The sequence below is a fragment of the Myripristis murdjan genome, chromosome 14 (assembly GCF_902150065.1).
Source record: "Myripristis murdjan chromosome 14, fMyrMur1.1, whole genome shotgun sequence".
NCBI lineage: Eukaryota > Metazoa > Chordata > Actinopteri > Holocentriformes > Holocentridae > Myripristis > Myripristis murdjan.
Genome location: NC_043993.1, coordinates 18093968 through 18117927, shown reverse-complemented (window position 1 = coordinate 18117927; position 23960 = coordinate 18093968). Strand labels below are relative to the sequence as shown.

The 23960-nt window shown below is 40.2% G+C and overlaps 2 protein-coding genes across 3 annotated transcripts; both read right to left on the bottom strand.

Annotated features, from left to right (window-relative positions):
* Positions 1 to 674: 674 nt before the first annotated feature.
* Positions 675 to 16166, bottom strand: LOC115371185 (uncharacterized). Its single transcript, XM_030068371.1, has 11 exons — positions 15814 to 16166; positions 13556 to 13673; positions 11733 to 11840; positions 11594 to 11630; positions 9551 to 11346; positions 9371 to 9401; positions 7235 to 9012; positions 7062 to 7110; positions 5120 to 6909; positions 3014 to 3050; positions 675 to 2867 (listed from the first exon to the last, which is right to left on the bottom strand). Exons 1-11 carry the CDS (start codon positions 15918 to 15920, stop codon positions 1339 to 1341), a joined length of 7380 nt encoding a protein of 2459 aa, XP_029924231.1. The 5' UTR covers positions 15921 to 16166; the 3' UTR covers positions 675 to 1338.
* A 2276-nt stretch (positions 16167 to 18442) lies between these two features.
* Positions 18443 to 23662, bottom strand: thap12a (THAP domain containing 12a). Of its 2 annotated transcripts, XM_030069218.1 has the most exons (6): positions 23537 to 23662; positions 22454 to 22533; positions 21761 to 21878; positions 20946 to 21044; positions 20787 to 20823; positions 18443 to 20508 (listed from the first exon to the last, which is right to left on the bottom strand). In XM_030069218.1, the coding sequence occupies exons 1-6, from the start codon at positions 23537 to 23539 to the stop codon at positions 18686 to 18688; spliced, it is 2160 nt and encodes a 719-aa protein (XP_029925078.1). In that variant the 5' UTR covers positions 23540 to 23662; the 3' UTR covers positions 18443 to 18685. The 2 variants fall into 2 exon arrangements, with proteins under 2 accessions (XP_029925078.1, XP_029925077.1); XM_030069217.1 differs by lacking the exon at positions 23537 to 23662 and having other exon boundaries at positions 22454 to 22656.
* Positions 23663 to 23960: the final 298 nt, after the last annotated feature.

The following is a 23960-nucleotide window of genomic DNA, read 5'->3' as shown; positions in this document are numbered from 1 at the left end:
ACACAGAGCCCTACAGCAAATGTTCAAAATACACTCGTCTTAATAAATGACACATTAACCAGGCCACAATGTAACCATGTCAGTGGTGCCACAAGGTGGTGGATTCCATTACTAACATAGAAATATGCAAAAGGCATCTAAAAAACCTGTCACACATACATATGGCCATATACTTCACTTGGTGAGGTCAACACAATTGTGGTAGCCTATAGTTCATGCATGTATTGACATGTATATTAACTGTATTTTATTATTCATAACCAACTTCTCTCTTGATGATACTGCAAACATTAGAGGCTCTGCTTTCACTTAAAAGACACAATGCAGTTACTAAGGATTGTGTCCTTCATTCACATCTCTATTTAATACCAAAACAATTTTAACTTGTTAAAATTGGACTAACTTGGCTGTTAGTAGCTGTTTTGGGTTGGAAAGAATATACTGAAACATTACTCTTGTATTAACACTATTCGTGTGGATATAATGGATTAAAAATAGTTTTTCACAGCCAGAATTCACAGGCTGTCACTGTTGAGATGGCTGATGAAATGATATGCCAGATCATTTCTCCAATGGCAATTCTAGGCCTCACTACGCCATCTTGTGTTATAATAGAGCCTCTGCCACACAAAACTCAAAACTTGCACTGATAAAGACACAAACCAAAACAACTCTTTTTGGAGGATTTTATTACTTTTTTTGACAAATATATATATGAAGGTTTTCCTCTTAAAGGAAACATTCTTTCGAAGATACGTTTACAGCAAATTCATTCCTGCCAAGAGACAGGAAGCCTGGGAAATCATTAGAAGACATGATGAAACTAACCATTTCTATTTGTGCCATAAAAGGTAATGGTGCAATTTAATATTTGACATGAACTTAAGAAAGTGATTTTATAGTAACTCTAGTCATTTTTGGTAATGATAAAAACAAACTTTTTTTCAAATGCCTGGTGGGACTGTCATTTTTAAACCTGCATTATGATACATGGGGTGAATTATTAGTTTTGCATAAAGGCACACAAGCTTGAGAACCATCAGTTGAGCATTGCTTTTTTGGCAAGACATTGGTCCCATTGGGCAGTACAATTGTTCAACTAGAGAAAAAAAAAACAAAACAAACAAACAAACAAAACAGGCCTTTGCTCGCAGGAAAACAACAAAGGAAATCTTAAAGAATTTAGATCAATAATATACACTGAGTAATATCAGGCAAGTTCAGAACTTGGGACCTAACCTAGGGTTGAGGATACATTAGGTCAGAAGTATGATGCTGATAACATCCTCTAAAAAGTTTTGCTTAAGTATGACAACCATGAGGGAAGACCTTCAACTATTACAGAGGATACAGTTCTTTGAGGGATCTCTTCCCCTGCTGTCTGAATTCCTGCAAGTTCCGCTTTCCCTGCCTGAAGGTGCTCTCCTTCCTTGAAAATGGCAAGATGACTTGCAGCCGGAGAAGAGTTTCAATATTACTAAAACTTCTTATCTGTGATGTCTTCAGGGTATCAAGCACAGTAGTCGGGAGATAGCCTGCCAAGGGATCCAACCATTTCTCTTTCCAGGACTTCATCTCGGCATGAAGAGAGACTTGATCTGGCAAGTCCTCCTTGTACAGGCGGAACACAAGACCGCTAACAATGCTGGTTTCTACTTTGGACATTGCGTAAGGCACAATCTCCAGACACCTCAAGGTATCCATTACCTTTTCTGTGAAGAGGTCAGTGACTTCAGTAATTGAGTGCTCTACCACCTTTATGCTTACAGATTCTTTGTAAAACTCACTCAAGGGCTCTAGAAGCACTGAGTGCAACATGGTAACCTGGAGTCTGGAAGCTAATAGGACAGCTTCCTCAAACCATTCCCTATGATGGGTCTCAATATCACTCTTCAGTTTACTGAGGGATGCTTTGAGATCAGGCAATGTATTCACAGCAAGCAACATGTCTAAGGGTTTGCCCTGAAGAGACTGACTCAGCTTTCTGGTAACACTCAAGACATTTTTCTGCACGACGGCTGCAAAGATGAACTCAAAGTGTCTGACTGAATCGAAAAATTCCAATGCTTGGTGCTGGTCTGAGCTACTCCCTTCGCCTTTCAGCTCATTCAAGCAGAGCATGACTGCTTCCAAAAGCTCTACCATCACCTCATGCATGTCATGACTCTTATCCCAGTTTTTCATGAGCTTGTCTCTCAGTTCGTTACCCTTTCCCTCATCATGTTGGAAAACGTGAATGATCATGTCTTCCAGTTTGTTCTGCCGTTGCGTGTCCTCTGTGAGCCAGTGCAGCATTCTCTCTATCAAAACTGTTCCATGAGCTGCTTCTTCTACAGGAGAGGATCTGGCCAACCATACATTAAAGGACAAAGCAGAGCTAACTGTTCGTATAGCCTGGGGGTATTTCTCAGCTATTGCTACACTTACAGCCCTCATCTGAGCTCCAACTTCACCAACACTCAGGAAAGCCTGTCCTCTACAATATTCCATGTTGAGCCCCCAGTTCTCTGACAAAGCAGTCACAATAACATCTGCGAGGGCGACCGGGTCTTCAGTAAATGGAATGAATGCCAATGTTTCCTCACACTGGATGTCTTCTTTGTTCAAATACCTGATGCACAGGGGGATATAGAGCTCACTGTCAATTTCAAGAGCTTGCTCAGTTATAACTGTGAAGAACTGAGAGTCCCAGAGTTCCTTGAGGATTTCTTCACGTAGGGGTGGGTCATAGAAAGATAATGGTTTTCGTGATCCTTGAACAGCCTTGATTATCACATCAGCCGATTTCACCTTTCCATCACAGGGCTCCTCTGCTACACTGGAGGGATGTGATCCTGTTGTCTCCATTGGTTTTACCTCAACAGCTCCTAATTTTAAAATAAAAATGTACAAATATGAATACTCTTTATTTATAAAACAAGCATGCTTCTCTGCAATCCCTTTGTTGGCCTTCTTATAATCATACATACAATGATGCTCATTAATAAGTTGTCAGCTTTTTAAATTGACTTACCATTGTCCAGCTTCAATTTTTGAAACGTTTCCAACACCTAAAACAAAATATGAAAGACAACTTTTTCTTTAGCTTTCTTTAGCTATGAAATGCTGATTGGAATGACAAAAAAAATAAGTTATGGTTAGCAACAAGCAAGTTCCCATAATTTTGTTTTCTTACACTGCATTGTGTACACAGCATTTAAGATGTTGATTAAATCAGTTATGAAAATTCAGCAGTCTGTGGTCAAAACCTATTAGACCACAGATTCCCTTCTTCAGTTGATACTCTGAGTCATGTTTCATGAAGTGACCTAAAACTTTATGAGGTTTTTCCTGAGAGACCACAGTGTACATTTTAAGACATCCTTAGACCTCAGACAATAAGGCATCATCACTAGTCTAGGGCCTGGTACAATAATTCTCTATGACCAAAATCCCTCATGGAAAACTCCTTCAGGCTAAATGGTATATTTCATTCAAACTGCGGTACATTGAGATATTGTAGTCCGTGGGTCTTCAACTGGCGGACCGCGGTCCACATCTGGACCAAGAAAGAGTGCAGTCCGGACCCAAGCCCTATAGCCAAAACCAATGAGTTTCTTTCTCTCTTGCTCTCTTGCAGTGCAGGAAACTGCATGTGCTGCTTCGAGTAGTGCATTACGTCACTTGTTTACTATATGGCGGGACGCTAGCCAATCAAATCAGACCTCTGGCATGACGCTAGCCAATCAAATCAGACCTCTGACTCGACACACATGGCCACGAAGCTTACTGAGCATTTCTGAAGTTGATTACTGACTGCTACTGCACGACAAGACCGAGAATGAAGCGAGAGAACAAGAAAGACACTGATGGAAGACAAGCAAAGTAACAATAAACATGTCGTGTTCTAAAATGAGGAAAATCGATGGCGAAAATAGGGTGTTCCATGAAGAGTGAACCGAGTTGTAAATGTTCATTCTGCCCGTGGGAAGCACACAACCTGTGGTGTACTTTCTTTGATTATAAAGTACTGTACTGCCAAAGTGATGGATATTTCAAATGAGTATTGCACAGTAAAATTACAACAAATGCAATAATTCGATAGGAATATTCAAGGGAACACATCAATTGAGGGCGTAAAAAAACATACATCTTCACCGGACCCAGGCCTGTGGCCATTTTGTCAAAGTGGACCTCTTGGAATTTTACTTAATGACCCCTGTAGTCTATATTCACAAGCAATTTGAGATACTGTAGTTTATATTCAGCCTTGCCAAGCAAACATTTTTAAGTGGGGATGTCACAACATTACTAAAATGTTAGTCTTAATCAGTTGAAAATTTGATGATGAACCTGTGATAACGCATGACATTTGTTTATGGCAAGAGAAACCAACTGCTGCTAATAAGGGACAAACTAAAAAGTATGAGGAAACAAATTCATTAAAGCAAAGAAAAAAGGCAAAACCCGATGAAGCTGTATGTTTGACACACTGATATGTGTCAGGCTGAATGCATGATGCTTGATGTCATTTTATATGCAAGTATTTTTTTTTTCCCGTTTTGCTTCGCTTTTGTTTCCTCGTGTATTTAGTTTGAAGACAGTCCTTTAGCTGCAAACAATTCTCTTGCCACAGATAGCAATGCAAAACAGCTTACTTGAGACATCGTGCATTACCACAGGTGAGGCATCAGATTTTCTGGTAATTACCAAGTGATTAGGAATATAGGCCACTTGAGTAATGTCGTAGCATCTTCACTTATAAATGTTTGCTTGTATTGTCTGAATATAGACTAAAATATCTCAATTTACCTGTGAATATTGACTACAATATCTCAATTTACAACAGTTTGAGTGAATTATACCATTCAGTCTGAGGGACACTTCCCATAGGGAGTTTTGTCTGAGGGCATTTTGCCTGAGGGAGTAATTATAGCAGACCTGAGACTTGACAAGTTTTTTCCTGAGACAAGAAACCTTTTAGTCTGAGGAACGATGCCTATTTGTCTGAAGTTGTTCTAAAATCTGTAACGTACACAAGGCTTACTGGTGACAGAATATTGATTTATATTGAGTTCAAAATCATATACTGGTTTCACTACACATCCACATTATGACACAAAGAACACTTTCACTTTACCTGAGAAAGACATGGATTGCTCTCTGGATCAGCTTCTATACACTTCTCGATGACCTCTGGCAATCTTTGCACAGTCGCATAATGAGTGAGGAGCATCACACGATCTGTTCTGCTGCCCTTGCACACAGTGTTTTTCAAGAGATCCCTCATGGAATTCAAGGTGGATTTCATCAGGTCACATTCCATACTAATGCTGGGTAGGACAGCTACTAGCCTAAGCAATGAGGTCACGGTTGGGTGGCTCTTTGATTCAGGGTGTAGTAGTACCTCAGAGATGGATGTTGGTGGAGCAACATCCTGGTATTTCTCTCTCCAGACTGTTGCCCAGGCATTGATTTCTTGCTCAGCTGTGTCAGGCTCAGGAAGATCTGTCAGATAGAGACTAAATGGTTTGTCTGTGGACTCTGGGAGAATGGACTGTGGATTACAGGAGGGCAGCAAAGACAGGACAGATAAGGCCTTCAAGTGGCTGTCTGAGAAGCTGTACTTCATTTCATCAATGAGACTTCTGAGGAGAGGAACACTGAGATTTTCCCTGTAATATATTTCTGGAGACTCATAGCTGTTGGCTTCCTCAGAGAAGCATGCTTGCTCAGGAGCTACCTTGGTTGCTAGCTGGAATGCCTGCTCAAACCATGGAGTGTGCACAGTGCCGATGTTCTCCAACATTTTGTTAAGTGTCTCTATGATTGAAGGGATTTTTTCAACTTCACACAGAATATCAGCAGGGTTACCACAACGGAAGACAGTGCTACAGTTACGAAGAGGAGCACAAGCATTCTTCAGAATCACAAGGGTGACAATGAAGTCCATATTTCTCAGAGCAGTACAGAGAACTTGTGCATGCATTGACATGGCACCTGTGGCAGTAGAACTAACAACATCTAGGCAGCTAAGAATTCCCTCCAATGTGTCAGCAAGGATATCAAAGAAGTCCTCTCTTTTTTTCCACCTTGAGCAACAGGTTTCTGGAATTTCCTCCAGGGCCTCCCTGGGTGTATTCAACAGCCCATCAACAGCCTGTGCTAACTGCCCCTCCAGTTCAGGAGATTGGTCAAAGAACAGTAGCAGGTCTTCTGCGATATCCAGCATCTTTGTTACAGAAGGGCAAGGCACACTTCCAGCCAGCCAGTAAGCAAGGCCACAGGACTCACTGGGTGTCACAAGAGACAGAGGATAGCTCTTGAGGAAATCCAAAGACATTTTCTTCAGGCATTGGCAACTTGAGCCTGAATGCATGAATGCTTGTCCACGACACTGAGACATAGGCAAGCCCCAGTCTTCAATGAGAATTTTTGCAAGACTCTTTGCTTGCCTTTCAACATCATAGTTTTCATCAAATGGCAAGAAACCAATTAGCTCCACTTTTGGGGCAGACTCTCCCACATACCTGACAAATACAGGCAGATGTGTCTTGTCAGCAATTCTAACAGGTTTGTCTGTGATTAGTGAGAAGAATGGAGACTCTTGTATTTCCTGAAGTATAACATCTCTGATTCCTTTTATGAGCATTTTCACCATTTCAGCCTCACTTGGTGTACATTTGCTCTCACTTCCAAACCAGTGGCACATGCCAAGTTCCTGGACGAAAAGTTCTCGGTCCTCATTTGAGATTTCAGAGAGACTGCTATTCTTTTTTCCCAGGAGTGCGGCCATTCTGAATACTGTCTCCAAGCTTTGAAGATTATCTCCTGTGTGTCCATTCTCATCTCTTGGTTTTATGTCTTGGTCCTCATTGTGGTTAGGAGATTGCTGAGGCTTAGCTTCCTCTGCATCCTCTTCATAGTCAACTAAAATACCACAGAAAAAAAAAAATCAGTATAAACCCATACATTTTGAGGAAGAAAAATTTGAACAAAACTGGAACATGCTCAAGTCATGGTAACTATTATTACTTTGACTTATTCTTTAATGGAGTAGAAAATTATCTCAAAAACCATACCTTCCATGTTATTTTCAGAGTTCCTTGTGATACTTTTTGATTCTTTGTCCTGTTGAAAAATAAATAAATAAATACAAATACACAAGACCAAGATAAAAATTAATCACTCATTTGACATCAGAGGTGCATAGTTAAAAGAAATGCCGTATTTAATTTAGAACAGTATGACTTACCAAACATATACCCTCCAAGGCTTGGGGAGTAACCTTCAAGCACTGGGTCACCATGCGGTCTAGGTCTCTGCTGAAGTCTGTGCCCACCTGCAGCATAGCCAAACATGGGGACCTGTCTTTGGGACTTGTATTTCTCAGGTAGTCTTGGAACCTCTTATGGCGCAGTACAACCCCACAGTCCTCAAGTGCTGTGCTGGGTAACACAGACATAATCCTCAGCAGTGTATTGATGTTCCCAAAGTACTGCATAAGCGGCAGACGCAGAGTATGAAATATAGAGTCTGGGATAGTCACTGATGCAACTTTGGTCTTCCATGTTACCCTCCAGCAGCACAGCTCTGTGAAAAAGTTGTCAGCATCAGGAAGATCACTGCTATAAAGCGGCGGCTTTGACTTCAGACTCTCAAACATGTAACTCACTGTCACAGAGCACGGAACCAGGGAGAGAAAATTGAGGGCTTCTTTGTGGTCATCAGAAAAATGATCTTTCACTGCATTGATGAGGTTATCTACAAGGGGCACACTTAGCCCATCTTTGTAAAATCCAACCGGCTTTATCATGCTGTCTCTTGGTAAAGAGTTTTCAGGCACTTCAATCTGCACTCTTAGACTCTGTGCCATAGCACAAGCTTCATCAAACCAGTTCTGGTGAAAAACCTTCATATTTGTTTTCACTCGGTTCAGTGTGGCCACAATACCGCTGATCTGGCAAAGCTGGGATGCAGCACTGAAGTGGTCCTTCTGGAGACCTGCACTCAATTCTCTGGTGAAAGAGGAAGTGTTCTTCAAGACTACCATGGCAATGATAAAGTCAAACTCCATTACTCTGCGCAGAAGTGTCCCAGCTTGTTCAGACACAAGAGGTTTCCATCTCTGTGGGTTATTCTTGACTTTCTCTAGACATTCAACAAGGGGCTCCAGCATCTGCACAAAGACCTCATATGAATCATGCTTTTCTTGCCAAAGAGTGCAGAACTTTCCTTGTAACTCTTGGACCTTCTCGTAGCTCTCTCTTAGACCGTAGGCAATTACATGGTCAAGCTGTTTTTCTAGAGAGGTACTACTGCCAAAAAACATCAAAACTTCCTCAAAGGTGTCCAGGGCTCTTTTAATAGCAGGCACTGGGATGGATTTGGACCACCATGTGTTGAAGGAGTAACAAGAGCAGTGTGTGCTTATAGCAAGGGGGTACTTCTCCTGAATTTTGCAGGCAAAAGCTTTCAGCTTGTAGGAAACATCACCAGAACCCAAGTAAGCCTGACCTCTGCAATACTTCAAATCAAGACGCCACTCCTCTGTAACAATTTCCAGGAGGCGCTGTACCAGGGTATCGCAGTCTAGATCTGCATCGACAAATCCCATCAACTCCAATCGCATGACATCAAAGCTGTCCACAAATCTAAGAAACAGTGGAAGATAGTCTCTCTCTCCCAGTTTCACAACACGATCGATGAACAAGGAAAAGAAGGAACTTCCTACTTCCATAAGAATTCCTTCCCTGACAGCATCCTCGCACACAGCAAGTACTTCTTTCATTTCAGATTTGGACACATACTCAACCTCAGCATCTTGAGCAGCAGGAAACTCACTAGTTTGCCTGCTATGGCTGCTGTACGCAGCAGTTACTGCAGCCTGTAAAGCAGATTTGAGAGCTTCTTTATCCGTCTCTGCACACTTCATCTCCACAAGCCTCTCAGCCTCCATTTCTAGGGTTATGAGTTGCAATTCATCTTCAGGGTCTTTTTCTGTATGGTTTCCATCATTCTTTAAGGCTGCCACTGAAACAAAGGTGAGAATGATCTTATGAGCCAAGATCACATTTACCCAAATTTAAAATAGTGTGCCAAATCCACAATCCAGTTTCAGGATGTAAAACTAAAGAACAGGATTTAACAGTAGTAAAAACAATATTTTTTAAACACATTTCTACTCAACACATGGTCAGTTTATTCCAAGGTTTTGAAAGAATGTACACATAAAAATAAAAATCACATTGTTCAAAATACAGAGAACTACCTAAGAGATTAAAACGCTTCATATAGTATGTTTAGATTTTCTGTGGCAGGGATAGCACAGAAGCCTGTTCCAATATTTAATAACAATAATAATGGTATTAAAATAAATGACGTCTCTCACCTGGGGTATGCTTATCTTTTATGTCATCATCCTATTAAAAAAAAGATACGTCAGTTGTCTTAAATTAAAACTTACAACAACAATGATGAAGTTACTAATTAACATTTGATATCTATGACAACATAAACTATATGTACACTGAGATATGCAATTTCAACAGCATTCTTCAAAACTACTTACCATCTGCAGCAACTGCAGTATGTCAGGATGCTTTTGCACATAGGATTCCACCATTTGTTCAACGCTGAAGTGCACATCTTGGTTTACAAAGACATATGCCATGCTGCATTGTCTTTGGTCCTCTGGTGTGGCTCTGAGGTATGAGTAACACCGCTCCAGTACCATATTGTATTGCCCATACACATCTGCCTCTGCATTCACACATGGAACAGTCCCTAAAACCCTCAGCAAACTCTGCACATTTGGGTAAAATCCAATATCTGGAATCTTCAGGGTAGCAAACACTGTGGTTGGCAGGATCCTGCGCTTGCTAGCATGCCTCCACTTCACTTCCCAGCAACCAAGCTCTTCATAAAATGTGTCAGGCCTTGCAAGGTTGTTTAAGTTAGCATCTGCCACTTTATCCCTGCGTATACTGAAATTGTGGTCAGCCATGTAAGATGGCACCAAAGAGAGCCACCGGAGAATCCTCACCATCTCTGTGCTGAACACCCTCTTCACTTCTACGACAAGATACTGCAAGATAGGCCGGCTCAGAGTTTCTCTGTACAAGTCCTCCAGTGGTGTTTCAGTTGTTGCTCCTTGGTCCATCTCAGGCTTAGTGACTTCGACCCCCAGCTTCTTTGCTCGTCCCACTGCATCTGAAAACCATTTCCTGTGGAATATTGCAATCTCCTGCTGGTATTTGTTTACCAACTTTAAGGCATTTGAAATTGTGTACTGCAAGGTACTGCTGATGCTAATTATTCCCCTGAGACTTGAGTTGAGTATGCTCACACAACAGAGGGTGTTCTTCAGAACAACAAGTGTGATGATGAAATTGAAATTCTTCAAAACAGGCTTCAGCTTAGCCATCTGCTCAGCAGTATCTTCATCTACCTTTGAAATCATCTCATTTATGCAGTTCAAGAATGGCTCAAGAATATCTAGCATGGTCTGGAAAGCGTCAGTACCATACTCCCAATTACCACGGATAGCTCCTTTGACCCTATCCACTTCTCCCTTAATATGTCCATAGGTCATCTGGATCTTTCCATCCAATCTTGTGCAAAGCTCTGGTGTTCTCCTGAGTAATGTGGCCACCTCCTCTACAGTGTCTGCGACTTTCTGGATGGAGGGCACAGGCATGCAGCGAATAATCCATATGTTGAAGGCATATGGGTCACTCGGTGACAAAACTACCTGTGGAAACTCCTGAAGAATCCTGCAGGTAAGTTCACGCATTTTCTGACACATACTGCCTGTAACCAGATATGTAAGTCCCCGACAATGCTCCATCCTCAATCCCCACTTGTTTCGTAATTCTGAGAGAAGCATGTAAAACATATTCTCAGAATCCACATCACAGGGCAGGAACCCAATGAGATGCTTTTGAGGGAATCCAGCTACAGTGACAGACCTTATGAAAACTGGGATCTGCTCCTTTCCCTCTATATTTGTCACATCTTGAAGCAGAATGGAGAAGAATCGTGCCTGCCGCAAGCTATTCTGTATCTCCTCCCGCATGAGATCCTCACTGAACTGTAGGACTTCTTTCTGATCAATTTTCTCCACACAGATCGGATTGAGAATCTGCTGACCCCTTGCACCTCCCATTGGCTCATCTGCGTTCGCACCATTAATGCTGAATCCAGTGAGCGCAAGGATTTCCTTAAAATGGACTTTAAGAATCTCTTTTGCTTTGGAGCTGGCTACATCTTCTGGCGCTTGGCTATCTCTTTGTGATTCAGATAATACACTGTTCTCTCCACACACTTCTTGTTCCTCCTTGATTGCTGCTGGTGTTGATGTGCTTTCTGATGAGAGAGGGGAAATATTGTTGTGAGAGTTGATCTGTTAAAACAAAACAAAACAAAAACCAAAAAGAAACAAAGAAACAAAAAAACAGATTCCTTCAAGGATCAATGCATTATGCCGACTAATACATGCAAAAAGAGCTACTGAGAAAATGCCATTGGTAATGGAATGCGAAACATCACTTGTCCATCATGCCTTGTCATAAAAAATTATTTCTTCAAAAAAGAATTGAACCAGTTAATGTACCTTTTGTTTTCTTCACAGAAGCAGGTTCCTCTTCTGTCTACAAAATAGATTATTGTGAAATGTTTGAGCTACAATTTCTTGTAACCACTATACTTAAAAACACTATAATGTGATTTGAAATGTCGAATCAAACACTTACAGGATCTCTAGGTCTTTTCCTGTTGCAGGTTGCTGGGTTGTTCAACGGTGTTGTAAAATCAAATATTGTTGGAACTGCATCCTCCCTCAGAACACAATGGGAAGCACTCTGAAACAGAAATCATAAGAAGTTAAAAGTATAGTTTTACTCTATGCTGAACATTTAAAATCAGATACACTTTATGGACAAAAGTATTAGGCCACCTACACATTGCACCTACAGGAGCTTTTATGACATCCCAGTCTAAATCCATAGGCATTAATATTGTGTTGGTCCCCAGGCTGCAGCTATAACAGCTTCCACTCTTCTGGGAAAGAATTTTTAAATTTTTTTTTGAGTCAGCAGAGCACTGGCCACTTTTACGCACTATGCACCTCAGTGCTTGGTGACCCCGCTCTGTAACTTTACATGACCTGCCACTTGGTGGCTGAGTTGCTGTGGTTCCTAAACACTTCCACTTGGCAATAATACCACTTACAGCTGATAGTGGAATATCTATCTAAGGAAGAAATTTCACCAACTGACTTGTTGCAACGGTGGTTTCCTATCACATTACCTCGCTGGAATTCAGTTAGCTCTTTAGAACAACCCATTCTTTCACAAATGTTTGTAAAGGTAGATTGCATGGCTAGGTGCTTGATTCAATACATCTGTGGCAACAGGACTAAATCACACACTTGAATGCAGTGTTTAAGAGGTGTGACTCCATGCTTTTGTCCATACAGAGTACTTCCCAAGTCAACAACGTAAAGCATTTTTTGATAATTTGTGCAAACGCAATAGTTTCAATTGTGTGATTTCTACAACCTGAACTATTTTCTTCAACAAACAGAGTAAATATAATAATCTTTCATAAGAAAATGTTTCTTACAAAGCATGTATCATCTTTAGAAAAAAAAACACTAATTTAGTAAGTAATGTCATTAAGAAATATAAATCCAGACCAACTGCTAAATGACACTAATGCTGACAGGTTGCATTGAGATGGAACAGAAGAAATTAGTAAAAGAAATTTTACGAAATTACACAGTTTACTTTCGATGTAAATCAAAAAAGAAATCTACACACTGGCATGTTGTTGTCAGGTCCTATTTAGCCCTAACAAAGAAAGAGAGAAAGAAAGAAAGAAAGAAAGAAAGAAAGATAAATAAAACAAAAGGAGGGGCTGTAACTAGGAATACATCAATTCGATACTACATATTAGAATCCGCCTGATATTGACCCAAATGCTGGATTGGACAGTGGTGAAACTAAGCTGTAATAATCTGGCCCAATGTCGATGTAATTTGCAAAAAGTGATACAACGGATGATGATACAATCAGCTAAAGCATCTTTTAGGACTTCTGAAATTTTCCCAGTGCCCACTGACTTGCTTGTAAAGCTGAGGGATGAACTCAGGCCCTGGTAGTTAAATAGATACAGATTCACTACACAATGTTTGGCATAGAATCTCAATAGATTTTGAATGATTTGGCATATTGATATGAAAATGCCAGCAGTTATGGAGGTAAAAACCTACAGAATAATGGGCAATAATTATTTTCCCCATTTGTGCCAAGATTCATCATCATCATCGGTTGCCTTCAATGCAAGTGCAGCCTGGAGCTCAGCTGGACAGTGCAGAAATTCAGCTATCAGCAACAGGATTTTCTTAGGGACCATCAACAAACAAAATAAGGGAGGTTCAATAACAGATCAGTACTCATATAGGCCAATAGTCACAGTTCTATGATTAGAGACTGTAACAGAAATTAAACAATTATATTACTGCATCCCTAGCAGTTATCAATAACAGTATCCTCCATCTGTGCTGTGTTCTTACCTGGGAGATCAGAGATGGCTCAAAGTGTTTCGCACAAAGACTGTAGAGCTTATGCAACTGTTCAGGAGCTGTTGATGCCAAGTCTTGGCGACGACAGTTGTTCAACCATTGTTTGCACCTGCAAATTAAAGTTTTAAAAAACAAATTGTTTCAGAGTCATGACAACTGCTTCAACATTTTACAGAAACATAAAATCAAAAGTTTGTATCACGTCTAGAAAGCACACTAATTTCACCATTAATTTAGTAGAAAGGAATGAAGAGCTAATACATGTTAGTGAATAAACAAACAGTAATTCACACTATTTAAAGATGAAAATATTTTCTCCATCCTCAGAGCAGTTGTCCCTCCACACAAAGAGGCAAAGAATTCAATGTCTCTGGCATAATCTTAAGTAAGTCCAATACTGTCTCTAATTGAAGATTGATAATCACTTGGCGCATAGGCAATGATCATTAGGCTACCACAATGATATAATCAAATCAATTTCCAGGCAAAGAGGGCATCCATACACATTTGTCTGCTTGTGTGTGCTGCCAGATTTTGATGCTTCAAAACACTGCCATGTGCTAATATGTAATTCAAGACCACATGTGGAATGATATGCTGGATTTGACGCATACACAGATACATTTAACTGATCAGAGTTTACATAAATTCCCTGCAAGTTGTTTTAAATTTGCTACACTTTAGGAAACATCTTCACCATCTTCCTACATGTTGTTAACAGGGCACAAGTGCAAAGCCAACTTCCTTGTTTTTTCCCTGCCTAGCTCTACACTATCTATGATTACAAAATATGGAAGTTGTGACTGGTTGCTGACAAAAGCTCATTGTATTTTCACATTATTCTTCCAGTCCATATCCCTGTTCAGCGCCACTTCACCTCTCCTCTAAAAATCACTAATTTATGGATGTATGAGCGACATTTTGACTGACTTGTCAGCAAATTTCGTTTTTCAGTGTAACCAAATGATTGGTGAAATCAAAAAAACAAACAAACAAACAAAAAACACTAATAGGTAGATAGGTCTCTCTGCAAATAACCCATGTGTCCACAGATTCAACAATAAAATGTAACCAAAAATACTTAGGTGATGTGGTTTAAATGCAGTACTTTTTCCCAGAACATCACTTATTAATGTGAAATGGTCTCTATATAACCATACATCAAAAGGAGACACAATATCAATGTTGTCCCAATATTTACAAGCAGCACAACTACTTTGTTTTAGTTATTGCAACCATCTGTATATTTCATATACCATATTTAGGCCTACCATCTGTATATTTCATATTGTTAGATGATTATATTTTTTACTGTATATAGTCTTTATTGTATATATTTTTGCATTTATTCTATTTAATATAACTGCTTTATATTGTACAGTGTGCTTTTTTATGTTTCCATTGATGCTGCTGTAACATAATTTCCCAGTTTGGGATCAATAAAGTAAATCTATCTATCTATCTATCTACTTACTTCAGCAATGGACATCCTTATAATATATTTACATCAATGTTAATGTTATCAGCTATTCTTGTATCAATATCTTATACAACTGGCAGAAAAACAAGAAAACTGTCGATTTTAGTTTTCAATCCAAGTGAAAATGAAAAATAAGGCCAGGCACTGGAGAAGAGCAGCTCAACAGGAGGCGCAAGACTGCAATTCCCGACTGGCATTTTTACACATATTCAAATGTGTAGCTAGTAGCCTACCACTAGTAGTAACATCGTGTATTTTCCAGGGCATGCGTTAAAGTTTCAATTTGTATTACCACGAATGAGTTGTACTATAAAAAGCATGTCCAGTCGGTGCATGCAGGCTGAAAATGGCCGTAGTAAGTCGAGCACAATCAATGAAATGTAATTCTCTTTACTTTGCTAGCTAGCCTGACGTTACGACCACACTAGTCAGACGGTAGGTGTCGTTTACTGATGGCGATTTAAATACAGTACAAAAAAAGTTTCCAGGTCATGCTTTGGTTTAAGTCTCTACGGAATTGACTCATTGAGGAACAGTGTTAACTAAAAACACAAGTCAGCGGCAATGAATGCGCCTAAATAAAGAGGCTATTTCATGTGTACTTTTCTTTCAGGAATAGTCTGCGCCATTTTCAACAGAGTTGTGTCACACAGCTAACATGATGTTAAGCTAACGGTAATGCTAACAGTGAGTAGCCACCACACTCATTTTGCACACTCAGTGGTTGATTTATAATCCACGTATTATGGAAATAAACACAGCTGCTTACCGCTCCGGGTCCAAAGGAAAGCTGAAAAGTGGAGTATCGCTGTCGGATTCATCTCGTTTAAAACCACAGTTCGTTGCGGCACAGCAGTCAGTCATTTTGGACTGCATGTAGCTACCTAGCAAGTGAGCTAGCTGGCGGTTGCAACCTCACAAGCCTCCTGTGTGGGCAAACCTGCGGGACTCTACACAGCCATGGCTTGTGCAAAACCCGCAGCCGACTGATTTCACTTGTACTCTGCTGAGATTTCGCGGAGAGTCTCTGGGCAAAATCGTGAGACGACTTATTCCATGCTTTGAAAAGTTGATGTTGCGTGGTGTGCCGAGAGCGTGAAATCACATAAACCAGGAACTAACAGGTGCAGTGGCGCTTGTTGACCTGCAGAGGGCGGAGTGGGGCTGCCAGGCTCGGTCAAAGAGTCACACTGTCAAGATCATTGCCACTCCAACCTACAGGGGCCACATACGCGTCCGTGCAACTGTACTAATAACAATAATGAGCGTACACTTGGCTGGACAGCTGGCAGATTATCTATTATTGATTTTGAGGTCATGCACAGTTCTTTATAGTTGACAACAGTATATGTTAAATATCATGGTTACTGCATGGATAAGAGTACTTTGTCCAAGGCACAGAATGGTGGCTGAAAGTCATGTTTCTGAGCTGACGCATAGACAATCGGTTTTGTTCATAAAGAAAATAATAGTAATCAAGGCTTTTTTTTTTTTTTTTTAGTAATTCCATGCTTTTATTAATCCATATGTCAATCAGATGGATGATTGCAAACTACAGGTTTTTGGATATAACAAATTATTAAGGTCTCCAATACAACAGAATTTTATGCAGAGCACTAACTCTAAAAGAAAAGCAATGAGGTTAGAGAAAAGGTACAGCTCCAACAAACAAACAAATAAATAAATGTATCTAATATCTATCTATCTATCTATCTATCTATCTATCTATCTATCTATCTATCTATCTATCAAGACTGACAGATAAAAGTATAAATAGATTTATGTTTAGGTAATAGGTAAATAATTGTTGCCACACTTTTGCAACTACTATTCTTTAGTGGTGCAAAGTTGAGACTTGAATTTAACTTTGACTTGAGTTAACTGCATATCACAATAAATTAAATGTGGATGCCACAGTTTTGGTTAAGTTGGTGAGCTGGTCAGGACCTTTGAAGATTACTTGTATGGGCTTCAAAATTGAGGTGTTTTTTCCCCAATTCTCTGAATAAGAGATAAAAGTGCTCTTAAATTCTGAAAGGTGATGAAATTTAGCCCACAGCATTTTTTTATTTTTTCATATTTGCGTTTTTCTTGAGTGTTTTCATGCCAGAACGTGTAATGCCTTTGTTAGTGCTGTTCAATTAAAAATGCTGTTTAACGCATACAGCAACGTTTTTAATGTAAAAATATTTGTAAACAGACATTGCTGATATTAAAAATCATACAACACATGCATGAGAGGAAAATGTGCTCTTTGGCAAAATAAAAAAAAGCCCCATGCAGAGAAAATACTAAGCAGGAGAAACTTGCACTGACCCCCACCTTAAAACAACAACAACAACAACAATAATAATAAAGTAATAATAATAATAATAATGATAATAATAATAAACAGTGGCGTAGTCTGCCCGGGACTGAAGCGAAAACGGAAGTGGGCCCGCCCGAGTGAAGCCTCTTGTTTCACTCAAACTCTCTGACTTAGATGTGCCTCGTCTTCTTTGTGAGATCTACATCTCTTACACACTGCGGCCCCCTACAGGAACTTAATGCACACAGTCCTCACGTTACTATAATTCAAACCCACCGGCCTGCTGGTGGTCCACCTCTCCGATCCTGTTTGTTTGTTTCTGCATCAGTTTGACCTGAAACCCGTCGAGGGGTCTCTGTCCTGTCTGCTCCCTCACACACGCTGACTCACCTGCACTGCCCTTCACCTGCAGGCCTATCTCACCATGTCAGCTTCTTTTATGCTCACGTTTTTAAGAAACAATATGATGTATACTTTCATATAAGCCAATTTACTTTCCATTTGTTGGACTGCACAATTACTGCAGTCCCTGCCTGGTAAGTATTGTTTGTACTGGACAGATAAAGCACAAACATTCTTACTCACTGCATTCTATGGTCCTATTATGACTTCACAGTATTTGCAATACTTATACATTATATTGCAACAAATGCACCCACTTGCCCTTCTATGCAAGGTCAAGTGAGTGCATTTCTACTGAGAAGGTCCCAGGTGATCTCTCCTCTCTTTGTTTTTACAACTGAGCAGAAACCTCAAGTGGCATACAGGAGACTAAAAACAATCCCATGAATCATAGTATGCCTATATTATATACAAAATATTTTATTTGAAAATATCGATTTTAAAAATAAACATACTTTATAATATCCTGCTTACTTTCTGATTTTTTCCTCTGCCGATTTGATCAGTGGATTGCAAGTGAGGTAAAGTTTTCTACATTTCATCAGATGGAGGAAAAACAACGGAGGACGAGGATGTAACTGGTCCATTTTCACATCAAAATAAGAGTGTAGCACAGAATAATGAAGAGGATGGCACATGTTAACCCAAATCAATGACATTAAAAGAACTTTACAAGACTACACTGTAATTGATGTCAAACACAACTTTAATAGAAATTGGACATTTCTAGACTAGTTTACAATTCATTCATATTACACTGTCATAAAAAAAAAATAAAAACCAAAAGCTAAAATGATGACTAGAAATAAAAATGTGTGAGGTTATCTCAACATGAGGATTAAATATGCACAGGAATGCATTTCTTTATGTCTATCGCCAAACTGTGGAAAATGTGTAATCTGGAAGCAATCAATAAACAGAGACTTGCATCCTAGACGCTCTCCCTGTTCGGGTACGTCTTCATGTAAGCCTCAACCATGGAGTCAAGGTCATGCTTGGCATCATAGTTAATATTCAGAAGTGCAAGACTTTTGGATCTGAACTTGTCGGGTGTGTTCTCCATGTACATCTTGTAGCGCCTGTAGGCCACATCACAGCTGCTCTCAAGAGTAAAGGTAGGGAGCGTGCCCATCACCCTCAGGACTGCCAGCATGTTTGGGAAGAACTTCACGTCGGCCAGCTGCAGAGTTTCATGCAGGGTGGAGGGCACCGCTTCACCCTTGCCCTTGTGGCTCCATTTGACCCACCAACAGTGCAGCTCGGCAGGGAGAGTCCCTGCATTTGGGATGTCATTTTTGTACATCTGCACGTTTTCCTCCTCGGGTTCGGCAGATTTATTCTGCTCTATGACAGCAGGGACCAGCGACAGGCATCGCAGGGCCTTCAGGTGATTCTCACAGAAGAGGTCATTCATTTCTTTCATGATGTGGTTCACCAAGGGGACAGACAGGTGCTCCTTGTAGTAGCTCTCTGGCCGAACTGTGGCTCCAGATTCTGCCTGCTTTCTCAAGAACGACCTAGGAACCTTGCATGGGATCTCCAGTGCAGCAGCTAGGTTGACAGCCTCATCGTGCCAGAACTCATGATACACGTCGATGTTGTCAGACACTTCAGTCAGGCAGTGCAACACAGCTTTTAAACTGTTTGCAGCCAAGTGAGCATCAGCTGCAGACCCTTGCACATTCTTCCCGAAGGCCCGAGTAAGTGACAGAGTGTTTTTAAGCACAACTAGGGCCATGACGAACTCAAAATCTGCCAATGCTTTTGAGAGCTCAAGGGCTTCATGTGTGACGTGATCGCTCCACCTCATATCTTCGTTGTCATGCACACTGTCCACACAGAGTAGCAGTGACTCTAAGATATCGACCGCCACCTCAAAGGCATCATGCTTTGTGGTCCAGCTGGTGCGACAGATCTCTTTCAGTTCATTGGCTTTGTCCTCCTTGTCTGGGTAGAAAATGGAAATGGCGTGCTCTAATTCTAATTGCAATGAAGGGGAGTGACTGAAGAATGACTCAATCTTCTTGAAGGTGTGCATGACAAGCTGAACCCCTGACAATACCATACTACTGGCCAGTGATATATTTAACGCACATGTAGACCTTGGCGTGAGCACGGCCATTGGGTATTTTTCTGTCAGTTTAGTGGCAAATGCTTTTATTTTGCTGAAATGTGTGTCAGAGCAGGAGTGGGCCTGACCTCTGCAGTGCTCCATATTCAAACCCCACCCGTCTGTCAGCTGAGACAGCAGTCTCTCTGCCAAGGCCTCTCCATCTCCTTCAAAAGACAAGAATCCAAAAAACCTTTCCCGCTGGCAGTTAGTTTGGTCCACGTAACGCAAAAAGACGGGGAGGAGCCACTCTTCAGAGATCTTCACCAAATCATCAGTCACTAATGAAAAATAAGTGTTTTTACTGACTTCCTCCAAGAGCTCCTTGCGAATGAATTCTTCACACACTTCAATCAACTGATTGAGCTGAGCGGAGGAGCAAAACTCCTTTTTCTCAGGATCTGATTCATACTTCTTCTTTAGGCCTTCGTCTCCAGCATTCATGCGATATTCTAGCAATGCCTGAAAGTTGCTTGATGTGAGGCTGTCCTGTTTATCATCAACAGATCCTTTCAAAGGGATGTTTTGCCCCCCTAATAGTACAAGAACTTCAAATAAAGTTTTAAGGTACTCTTTGTATTCATCATCCTCTGGAACTGTCTGAACATCATCTTTCTTTGTCTCTGCTTGGGTCTTTCTGACCTCTAGAGGGGAAACAGACATTGTTGCAAGAAGGAAATCAGTTGAGCAACAACAAATGTGGCTGTGAGAAATCATTTTTATAGCTCTCAAATAATTACCATGTACGCATAACCACACTGTCATGATGAGGCGGTTAACTGCTCATTTATAATGACCCACCTTCACCGTTAAAATACATTGACAATAGCAAGCCAAATATCATGAAAATTATGTTAAATTACTTGAATTAAAGAGACACTATTTAATCAGCATTTATTCAGCTACTTCATATGCTACTCACTTTTCTTCACTTTGCTTTCCTTTTCATCATCTTTAGCCTGCCAAAATAAAAAAAGACAAATGAAATTACATTTTTTGGTTACTAAAGAATACATAAATCAATTCATATTGATTTGTATCTTCAGCATTAAAACTGATGCAGATATCTTAAAACCACTACCGTATCTTTGCCACGCTTCAACTGTCCATTTTGAGGTTGGCTTGGCACATCAAATATTGTTGGTATGGCATCATCCTTCAACACTCTATTCTGTAGATCCTGAAAACAAACACCACCAAAATAGTTTATACATACAGATCAAATACTACAGCATATGTTCATGGAATGACAGGTGAAAGAATACGCTGGACGAATTTAATCCCTGGTGTTATCACTAATGGCACCAAGAAAAATGCAGAAACTGAAAACTAGAGACACTAAGCATTAACTTAAGATAGAAAAAAGAGACCAAATTCATATTGAGACGCTTTGTTTATGAAGACAAATATTTGACATGGCAACTAATGTGGGTTTAGTTTAAAGGCTCCCGTTAGAAGATCTTTTATTCAGTATTCATGCATTATTTGTATGGACTCCTGCTCATTAGCTTATATTTTTAATATGATTCCTTTTTTATCCAGGTTAACAGTCCAGTGTTTACAGTGATTAGCTCTCAGAGTGGAACAAACATTTTAGCATTTGTCAAATATATGACTGTGAAAATATTTACAAGACTTTCCAATATGAAAACTACTATTGTGGTGGTGATGCAACCAAAAAAAGTAACGCAAACAAGTGACGTGAAAATAATGAGCCAACACATCTGGTGTGAGTAAAGGTAAAACAATGAGCGTGCAATACACTGACGTCTTGTCAATTTAAATACCCCCAACTGTCTGCAGGACGAAGGATTGGCTGGCTGCACACACACACACACAGCATTCTGAAGTACACGTTCCAAAGTCGTGAGATCACAGCTAGTGACCATGACTTACACCATCAATCAAAGATGCTTCAAAGTGCTTCCCACAAAGTCTGTGGTATCTGTACAGCTGCTCGGGTGATTTGTTCTTGAGATCCTCGCGGTGGCATTTCTCTACCCACTTCTTGCATCTGAAAGTAGACGTAATACCAACAGTGAAGATATTTTAAAACATACATGGAACGTTAAATATGGCAAGATAATTCAGCATAATCAATGACACAGTGGTGGAGACCAATACCTTGAAATACAATGAAACATACAAAATCATAAAACTGCCCTCCACAGACAGAAATCTATTCAAAACCATGTAAATTAGCTCATTGGTGCTCACTTAGTCCCTCATTTAGAGGCGTTATCAAAGTGGTAATGTTTCTTTTGAACATATAATTTGAATCAGGGACACAATGGATGACAAAAGTCCAGTGGGTAACAGTTTAAATGACTGACTAATTGATGATTATTATTGATTATTGGTGTTCAATACACAGTAAAGGACATGTAGAGTAGCGGGTCACATTCAGGTTTGTTATCGCCCATTATTTTGACAAAACACATCAATTAATGTCTTTATACAAAGTATCCACCCCTTGAGAAACATTAAATTTAACCTCTAACAACAGCTTTTCTGTTTTATGTGACTGGTTCAAGCTGTGCGGCTCATGTTGACTGCCAGGGCTAGCATTAGCATTAGCATTAGCATTACCTGTCGGGATCCCGTGGAAACCTGAAGAGAGGCTCACGGTTAGCTCTGCCGCTAGCGCAGCTCGGTGCACCGCAGTGGTTCTGCATTATAAATGAAAAGCATAAAACTAGTGAGTTCAACCAAGCGATAACCTGTAATGTTAACTAGTACAGTACACACCACAACTGTGAAAACGGAAACAAACACAAGACATGACTTCCGGTCCTAACTTTCGAAATAAAACCGACATCAACAAAAAATACTGATGTGACTGTGCAGTTTAGAGTTTAACACCCGTACAAAAACGTCTCAACCAAAGTAGTTTCTGCTTGTTATCAGCGTTAGACTATCAGAAAGACACAAAAACCGAAGTTGGAAGAGTGTTTATTAAAGAAATGCAGTTTGAACCCTCCAGTGTCATGGCAACAAGCCAACAAGAAAGGTAAAAAACAACAAACTGACGCTACCATCCTGTGTACAAAGTTATTTCACGGGTTAAATGGCCCTACTTCTAGTCTTTTCCAAATTATGATCTTTATTATTATTGGAGATGTGATTATTATCAAGCAAAACGAAAAAGGGCGCGGATTTGTGATCCTTCCCATAATCCTTAGCAGTTCTGTCAAAGAGTACGGCGCGACAGAGAGCTTCAACCACCGCTACTAACACCCACGTGTCCGCGCAGTGAATCATGGGAGAACTCCAAAAAACACACTTTAAACACACCCAAATCACAAACTGGCAAAAACTATTAAATTACGTAGACATTTCACACTTTCTCCAAACAGTCAGCAGAACCTTATACTTTATACTGAAGAGCCTTGAGATGACTTTTGTTTTGATTTTAAACTATACAAAAAAAAAAAAAAAAAAAAAAAAAAATGAATTGAATGTACATTTACAGAATCTTTTCTGATGAGAATTGTTTGTAACATATATACTTAATGCACTTGAATTTAATCAAGTAAGGAAAAGGAAAGAGAGAATTTTTTTTTTTTTTTTTTTTAAAACTCTCACTCACTGTTTTTAGCCTCGGTGACCGCTTTTGAGAAGTTTTCCAAGCACTAGGCTTCCAAGAATTTTCGTCTTACTATGTTTACAAACCATTAGTTTTGTGCGCTATCAGCGGTTTTCAAACTGTGGTCCCAGCACCCCCAGGGGTCCTGGACGAGCTTCCAGAGGGTCCTCAGCAAAATGAGGAATCGTTAAATTTAATTCTGTAGAGCAGGGGTCACCAATCATGTGCCATGGAGGGCCGAGAGGCTGCAGGTTTTCATTCCAACCAAGACCTCCACCAGTTGACTTCACTGATCACCTCACCTTGTATCAGAAAGGAGCTAATCAGTGAAATCACCTGGTGGAGATCTTGGTTGGAAAGAAAACCTGCAGCCTCTCGGCCCTCCATGGCACATGATTGGTGACCCCTGCTGTAGAGATTGCTGCTATACACACATGTATGGATGATTATTTTAACACTTTTTCAATTAAACTGTTTTAAATCAATTTGCCAGTTTTAAAATCGGCATGT